Consider the following 9701-nt stretch of genomic DNA (forward strand, 5'->3'; position numbering starts at 1 on the left):
AGTCAGCATGATTATTTTTTGATATTCTTACCTTTATAATAATTACAAGTATACTAAAGGATCAACAAGTATTCTTTAAATATGCACAACAACTTTAATTTCAAGAAGATAATTTAAACCAGCGTTAGTTTTAATTAGATACCTACACGAGTCTCATTACCGTTCAAAATTATTCAAAACTTAAGATATTTGCATTCCTGCGACAAAATTATACCAGAATTTTTTCAGTCTTTGTCGAGTTACAAACAGTTAGATCATTAATACTACTACAATTTCTGTCCACCCTCCCCCCTTATGTTATATTGTTAACAAAATACAATTATATCTTCAATTTTATGTTACTGGCTTAATGCCAAAAGTTTTGTTTTTGCTCCCTCTTCCATATTAGGATTTTAAGTAAATCAACAAATTTATTATTTTTTCAGTAAAAACTTATGAACTTTCTTTAAAAAATGTTCAATGGTTTAAGTCCAAAGACATTAATAGTTCAATTTTACTGATATTACAACATTTTTTAATTATATGAATAACAAATAAAAGGTACCTACAAATTTATGCTTTCGTTTCACAATAACCATAACCATAAGTTATAATTGTCCAAATTCCCGATGGCCTTTCGATGAGATAAAAGTTCTTTATGAAAGCAACAAATGTAGTAATATATCAAATTAAATAATTGCGAAGATTCAAAATATCAACAAAAATAATTTTTCTAAAGTTATAATTATCTTAATAAATTAATTGAATACCTTGTTTGAATATAATGAATTATACTTTGAAACTGAACAAAAAAAACTTTAAGGTAGAAGTCACAAAACCACAACTAATGGCATTAAACAGTGAGTTTGATTATTAATTAAATACATTCAACCACTAACATTAAGGATTTTATCTGTAGTGAGGATCGAAAAAAAACTGTTTTTAATAGAATAGTTACCATATATAATCAATATAGATCAATATTACAAAATTTACATAGTTTTAGTGGAAAAATATAACATATGACATTATTCAAAGTATTTAGAAACAAAGAAAAGAAACCAAATAAGGATATTGAACCATACATTAAGAATTCCGATAAGAACCTAATATTCTAATAACCTTATAATTAAAATATTAAAATAGTAAAAATTAATTCAACCATAACAATTTGTTTATATCATTATCAAATAGATTAATAACATCGTTGGGTAACGAGTGACTTTTAAACTATGTAAATAATTAACAGTGATTATTTTTTGTATCAATCGCATATATTTATTAAAATACGTTGATTAAAAAATGTTGTAATTATTCTTTTCGTAACGCAAATTTAGTGAGTAAGTAATTGATAGATTTATAAAGTTGATCCCTAAATATAGTTTCAAAAATCATGATAGAATTTGTTGAATCGAAAACAATAATATTATGGTATAAATTTAAATTTAAACACGATCATACATTCGAACATCATTAGGTTTTTATTGGAAAATCTGTCGTAATATTATGGTGTGTAAAAAATGCCAAATGAAATATGTTCATGTCTTACAGAGATATAAGTTAGTTATCACTAGGAAATAACATGAAAATAATTTTTCCATTCTGGGAAAAACACATTTTTACAATATTTTTTTGGTAACAAATTTCCAATAATTTAGTGAAATACTGAAACGGATAATCAAAAAAATAATGAAAAACAGAAGGAGTGCAACTGAAAACTATGTGTTATAATATCTTATACCTACTGACATTATATTATTATTTTTTGTGACATTCGAAAATATATACAAATCAAAATATTAGGCCTAACAATTATATTGGTAGCACAATTTTTGTATTTTTGGTTAATCGTTTTATGTAGGTATGTAATTTGTTTGACTTATTTTTCATCTCATTAATATTTACCTAACAGTCTTATAATATTAACAACAAACTTAACCCACAAACCATCCATATTATTAAAATAATGTTGAAGGCTTTAAACCGTCCACAAACAACTAGTTACAATTTCCGTCTGTATCGAAGAAAACAGACGGGCTAAATATTGTTTGTGTAACCGAATCACTCTTCACAATTAGTTTTAAGAAATTTCATGAAACGTGAGCATAAAAAAAAGTTAAAAATAGTGCTTCAGTGAGATCAAAGAAATAATGATAAAAAGTATAATATACTGATTTGAGTTTAAAAAAATATATATATATATATAATATAGTTTAACTATTTACGTTTAAAAATTTAAGGACGATTTTCTTCAGATGTATTTTATTTTATGTTCTTCGTTATTATTGGAAATCGAAATTTGTGCTTTGTTGTCAGTAAAAAAAAAAAATTATAAGACGTAATAAAAAATAGTAACTTGCTAGTTTAGTCATTATACTGAATCATGTTTTCTATTATGTTTGGTTTGTCGACATTGTTTCTATTCACATACCGAACTTACAAAGAAAATTACCTAGCTAAAAAAATTGTTTAAATACAAGCCAAGTACTATTATCTATATTGACAAAATAAAAATAACATTTTTGTTAATTACTCATCGTATAAAATGCAGTTAGTAATTTACGCTTTTTAAATTTTTAATAATCAAAGAGATACATTTAGAGCTAATGATTGTATAAATACCTTAAAATTTATAATAAAAATAATATAGGTTTTTCAAAAATCAAACTAACCATTGTTTTAGATATAGTTGTTATTCGTAAGCACCTGACAATTTATAAAATGCAAAAAAAAGGTATAATGCATTACAATTACAAACACGTTGATGATAGTGTATAATTTGAACACAAGTTACGTCGTTGAGTAATAAACTATACTACAATGTATTCTTTGCAGTGTTAATTATGTTAAATCAGTGTCAAATTGAACACAAATTGTTTGTTTTTAAGATCGTTGATTAAAATAATTTAATTTGAAAATGTTGAGAATAATATACAATCTAACATTTATATACCCTAGGAAACGTGTAACATTGAAAACAGATTAACTCAATTAAAAAGTGTGTATATAATAGAAAACCACATCATGTTTAAATTAATTTATAACTAACTCTCTTAAGAATCTAAAACATGCAAGTATTTTCTACACTAACAATTTATCTTACATGTACGTGTGAAAATAAACGTTTCTATATAGTGAAGTTAGTTAAAGAAAAGTTTAAATGATTAATAATAGATAAAACAATGTATAAACAAATTCAAAGTACCTTTAGTATGTCCAAAATTTAACCGTTTCAGGACTGAATGAAATATTAAATTAATTAATTTACGTTTCCAAAAAAATGTTCGATTGTGCTCATTTTTTCAATTAATATACAACTGAACTAATCTACAGTTCTTATTTAATATTATTTATTTTTATTATAAATTACTTTTTTTTTTTTAGAAAACATCATAGTGCAATAGGTAACTCGAATAAGAAAATTCAATATTATCAATTTTAATAAATTATGTTAAAGAAATTAATCAAGCGTTATAAAACTTTGAATACATAAAAAATTATTACAAATTGCAATATTATTCTCTCAACCTATTGTAATTTACAGTAAGTTTACAAAATTGACACTTTTACTAGATTTATCCACCTCAGTTAAACTTTATCCTTTTATTATATTATGTATACATTTTATAGACTTTTGTTGCCTTAAATTTGATAGTTTTGATACATTTTTATTCTTATTTGTAATAACATAATGTGTGTTGATTAATAAAAGAGAATAAAAAAAATAACAAATTTATATTGAAATAACATAATTTTTTATATATAAGTGGTTACGTACGTATGTTTTGAAATTTTAGTCAAAGACTACACATAACTAAATGAAGATGTACCTATTTTTTTTTTTTTTTAATTCTGATAATAATTATTAAAATTTCAATGATAAAAAGTTATTATTCTTATTTCTGAATGTGATTGAAATATAATAAATACATTTTGAATTATTTTCACGTCATTTAAATTTGCTTAACGGACTCCAAAAAAAAACATATATATTACTAAGGATTGTAATTTAAATGTTGGCAATCGTCATAAATAGTTTAAAAGCAAATGATATTTAATTCTACCACTAAAAATATTAGATAATATTATAATGATCAATAAACTTAGGTACATCTGATAAAAAACGCACGTGAAATATTCTAAGATGTATTTAAAACCCGTTAAATATCTGTTTGATTTATGTATAAATACCACTCAATAACATAAAAACAAAACTATTTTCTACCACGATTATAGATTAAATTGTGTTTAGAAATGTTGTAAAAATTCATGTTCTTGAAAAATTAAGTTTGAAATAAATGTTACAATGTAACAGTTAACTGACTAAGATAATAACGGTATAATGGACTTAGTCTTTGAGTAGGTGGCTGAATGCTAAGGAGGTAGAGAGAACGGTTAGGCAAAATATAATACGGTTATTTCCGTTCTATTAAGAGCTGCATCTGAGTTGCGTCTCAAATTTAAAATTGCTACACTAGTTGGGTCTCGGATTTTTATAGGTACTACACTAGTTCGGTCCTGAATTATATTTGCTACAACATTAGTTCTTGAATATATTTTGGTAAGTACTATACTATATTAACATTTTCCTTCCCATTTTAACAGACTTAGGACTGTCTATAATATATTTAGACCACAGGTATGGTTAAAAATGTTTTTTACAGTTTTTTTTTGTTTTATTTCATTTTCATTAACATATACGTTATTAGAATTTTATAAAAAATCAACTTCACAAAATCACTTTTTGAATATAAAATATAAAAATAATTCTATATAAATAAAAATTATATGAAATATAAAAAATGTTAAAATAATTATATAATTTAAATACAAATAAAATAATATTTTTTGAAAAATCACATGTGTGTTGGTAAAAATGTATACGACATTAATTTTACAAACTATAATCGATTGGTTATTCCTGCAATTTTTTTATTATATATTTTAATATTTAATAAAAAATTGTAAAAAACATTTTAACCGTACCTGTGGCCTAAATAGATCATAGACAGTATGTTAAAATGGGAATGAAAATGTTAGTATAGTGCAGTACTTACCAAAAAAAAAACCGGTCAAGTGCGAGTTGGACTCGCGCACCGAGGGTTCCGTACAAACCTGTAGGTATATAAGTAAAAGTTTACCCATCACGACAATCGAGTCATAGTTATGGTATTTTTATTGCAAAATGAAATTTATAACATAAAAATATGGAAAGCTGGAGGATCATAAATACGCATTCATGAGGAAAAGGATTAGAAGTTTAAAATTATTTGAAAAAAAAAAATATGTGATCTAACTAAAAATTTAAGGTTTTCGGAATTTTTCTGTTATATGTGCGATAAAACATTGCTTCATGTCGAATTTCGAGATTCAAAATCGACTTGAAGTACCCTATAGGTTATGATTCCCTCGCAAGTAGTCACGAGTTTGAAAATATGCGGCTTAAATTGTTATTATTTCTTTCGATTGCGTTGACATAAAAGTTTGATTTTGTTACAGTTTAAATGTATTATAATAGACTTAAGTATTTAATATGAATTTTAATTTAATATCTCAACGCGTTCATGAGATAAGGAGTAGTAACTTTGAAATTTTCAAAATTGTCAAAAATATTTTTGGGATCCAACTAGTATAGTACCTGCGACTAGCCCCTAGTACTCGGGACCCAACTCGGATGCGCCGCTATTAAGGTATTTTAATGTTCAGAGTGTTATTTGAAATATGGAAATATTTATCAACAACACAAATGTTGGCGATCTAATAAAAATGAATTAAGAATACATTATCATCTTATACGATTCAATAAATGTGTGAAATGTATATTCTAATCTGTGAATTTGTCATTGATACAGTTATATCAATTACATATTTTGCAAAACTTATTTTTTAGAAAGTCAAAGAAAATATCATTCAATTCTGTTGTGAATTTTAAATTGTAATCATGATCCCTTGCACTTAGTTCGTCCACATCACTTCTGAGGTCTACAGATAGCGTTACTAAAGTCAGTGATTTTAAACTAAAATTAGTTAAATATTAGATTATTTAGTAATTCACATTATATATTTCTATTTTTTTAATATTGTTTTGCCATCGTTCTATAATAAATTAGTAAATTGATAAATGTTTCAAATGATTTAATTGAATGCAATAAACTGCCAGGAATAACCATTTTTGCAAAAGTGTTTTTTGGAGAAATCGAAAATTGAATTACAATGTATCTATTGTTATTTACAAAACCACATAACGGAAATAAAACATTTTAAATTAAACTTTGAACGTTTACACTTGAAAGTGATGATGAAAACACTGTTGTCTTATTTAATTACTTTTTATGGATCTTTGGTTCTCTTAATTCTTTAAGTTCACACGAACTTAAAATATGTCACAGACACGTTTAAGAATTAACGGGATTTAAAATCAAATTATTTTTTTCATCAGATATGAGATGATGAATAATTTTGAGAAAACTTTTTTAAGTTTATTATTCATCATATTATTACTTTTTTTTAAGCGTGGAAAAAGGAAATCTCTCGTGATATATTCAGGCTTGTTTATAATTTTTAAATAGGTAACCAAAAATCAGCTGGTTTAAGATTCGATACAATTATATATAGACTGACGTCATAATATATAAAATATTTCCTAGTTGGCAAATAAAATAACAACATATGATATAAATATGATAAAATGTTCAAATAAATTTAAATATCATGTTAAATATTTGTTTTTATGTATATTGTCAACACATTATAACCATATCACTCATTGTTATTGTTTTAAAAATTTCGAGAAATATGTTAAGAAACTGATGACATACCATAGCTATATTGGAGAAATCGGTAAGCTTGAAAGCGGTATTTGACACTCGAAGTACATGCATAAATTAATATGATCGTCTGAGTCTAAAATAGGTTGATAGATTTACACACCTCACCACATGATATATTTTATACGATATGTTTCGGTAAAATGGTAAAGACATTTTGAAAGTAGGTTTTGAATTAATCGTCAGAACGACGTTCTGTGACAAATATTTATAGAAGATCGACAACAATATTATTATTATACTGTAACACAAGTAGTCAGACATCACGAGTATGACGTGTGTGTGTGTGTGTGGAGTACTCTGGTGACTCAAACGCGTCTTCACTCTTCAGGATAACCTTTGTTTATACCAGATAAGATTAGGACTTTTGGTGATCATTTGGGTTTGATGATACAATAACGGCAAAAAATATAATACAATGTGTCAAAGTTCAACGAAAACAAAAACAATAATGGCAAAATTATAAAATAAAAGTGTAAACAAAACGGTCAATTTCCTAAGCGTTCGGTTTTGTCTCAATTACACGTACAATTAAGAACGTGCAATGTATTTATGTGATACCTACTCGTTTACTAATTTATGTAGATTTGTATTTTATATCATTCCGTAGCATATAAAGCAGCCGAACTAATCGTGAATAATAGCAAAATTACAACATTATCGTTACGAGTATAAGATGATTGCGGCGAAGGTACTCACCGATCACGTACGAATAGCCATCCATCGTGAGCACACATCTCTTAGTGTTGCTCGGCAGACGAGAAGTGGGCACTTGCACCATTTGGTCTCTGTATCTTGGTTCGTCGTTGACCAGCAAGAGCGGCAGCATTTCCTCGTCGGTAATTTGAGCGGCGGCCTCGGCTTGGTCGTCGGTCATTTGCCAATCTCGGGAGCATTCGTCGTCACCGGTTTCCCACTCTGCCGGAAACTCGCCTGCGGTTTGTTCCTCTCCAGGCGACCAACAGTCACCGATCGTTCTCTGCCCGCCGACCACCAATGTTCCATCCACAGGTCCGGCACCGAAATCGTTTCGGCTGCGATTTCCGGAGACACCGTCTACTTCCAGACCGTGCATGACGTCATCGGTTCGGTCGGCGTTTGTCGGGCGTTCGCTACCGCCGCAGACGGCATTTTTTTTCTCTTTGCTAGCGACTTGCTCGGTCTGTCCGCGGTCTGCGCCGCTAGCCGGCTCCTCTTCCATTCGGTCCATCGAAAAAAACCAGCCAAGACGACAGTTATACCATACGAATATACTGTCGTGACTTTGCTAATATCGTTACCGAAAATGTCGAATATTATACTGTTTGTTGTTTTTAAAATTTTTTTTTTATTAAATCGTGAAAATTTGAAAACGGTTATCGCCGACGACGACTGCAACGGCTGTGAGCAGGTGGCAGAGTCGCGTGTGGTATACGGTGTGTGTCGCCGATCGAGTGTCGCGAGCGCACTGCCTGAGGCGGCGGCGGCGGTGGCGGCGGCGGTGGTTGCTGCTGCTGCTGTGCTGCTGCTGGACGGAGGCGCGTGCGGTAAAGGAGGCGGCGGGCGGTCCGAGTGCGCGCGCGGGCGCCGACGGCGGCGGCAACGGTGACGACGAAGCGCCTCGCGCGTATTATAATATAATATTATACCGGCACACACTTGTAATATTTCGCGATAGCAACAATAAAATATTGTAACGCGTAATAGACACGGACCGAGTTGAGTATTATCTCGTCGCATAATAAATTACTCGTTTTGTTTGTTCTTCACCAATCAGACAATACCGAATAATAATAACGTTATTATACGCGAGCGAATTAGTATAATAATATAGGTAATAGTAATATTATGTTAATCGGTACAGTGTCCGCGGGCGTCGTCTTTGTGATTCTCTAAAAAAACTATTACGAGATTTACACTACCGCCTAATAAAAACAATATATGATATAACAACGCGTACGTACGTATAATAATCTAAAAAAAAAAAAAACGATTGAATCGTAAACCCGTTTTAATAACGACTATCGCGTACCGCCCTCGGCGCGATGATGTGTACGTGTAACTGATGCATCTACAACTGCATTGGGTGTATATTATTCAACTAATAAAAATCATGTTACGCTCAAAATATTTGGTGAACATTAAGCTATAGCATAGGCGTATAGCGAATACACGAGAAAAATAAAACAATACAGTGCAACTCCTAAATACCGGTCACTGTCCGGTCTCTTGGGTCGCTGAAATATTGTCCGCTATTCAGAGAGTTATATTCATAAACATTTTGTAGTTTGTTACCAAAATAATGTTCGATATTTGAAGATGTCCGTTATTACGAGGTGTTTGTCGGACGAGGTTTCACTGTACACTCGTATTATTACTCATTAAATACTCGTATAGCATTGACCATCGATTATTCGTTGGCGACAATAACAGTTTTACACCGCAGCAATACAACTTTACTAATAACCGTTCATGGCGGGCCGATACTGGGGCACTTGTTGATCAGGCGTAGCCGGCACGATGATAATATTATTATTACGGTGGATGAGCCACTAACAATATTGTATACTAGGAATTTCACGACGCATAATGTAATACATAATAATATTATGGTATCTCTTTCAACCATATTATGGTTATTAATTATCGACATATATTGCAATTAAAATTGTTGGATATTATTGGATAAAAAATATATATATATAATAATATGAACTTTTGTTTTTATATAATATCCTACGTAATTGGAAGTTCAAATAATATTTTATTTGACAATATTGCAAATAGTATCTTTAAAGTTACGATGATAGTGGTGATTATTTTTGTTCTTATATAATTGCACATTAAAATACGATTCCATAGATTTTTTCACTAACATTGTGCAGCTCTATACAGTATTAAGCATTAAACTGGTAA

General features: G+C 29.2%; 1 protein-coding gene across 4 annotated transcripts in view; it reads right to left on the reverse strand.

The window, feature by feature from the left end:
• Positions 1 to 8241, reverse strand: part of LOC107166739 (Phosphodiesterase 1c) — a 214787-nt gene extending 206546 nt beyond the window's left edge. For all 4 annotated transcript variants that reach the window (XM_089218122.1, XM_089218120.1, XM_089218119.1 and 1 more), the window contains exon 1: positions 7506 to 8241. In XM_089218122.1, coding sequence (XP_089074248.1) covers positions 7506 to 8016 — 511 coding nt within the window. In that variant the 5' untranslated portion in view covers positions 8017 to 8241. The remainder of the gene's footprint in view (positions 1 to 7505) is intronic.
• Positions 8242 to 9701: the final 1460 nt, after the last annotated feature.

The sequence above is a fragment of the Diuraphis noxia genome, unplaced genomic scaffold (assembly GCF_037042655.1).
Source record: "Diuraphis noxia isolate RWA-SAM2 unplaced genomic scaffold, SU_Dnox_SAM2 contig0001, whole genome shotgun sequence".
Classification (NCBI taxonomy): domain Eukaryota; kingdom Metazoa; phylum Arthropoda; class Insecta; order Hemiptera; family Aphididae; genus Diuraphis; species Diuraphis noxia.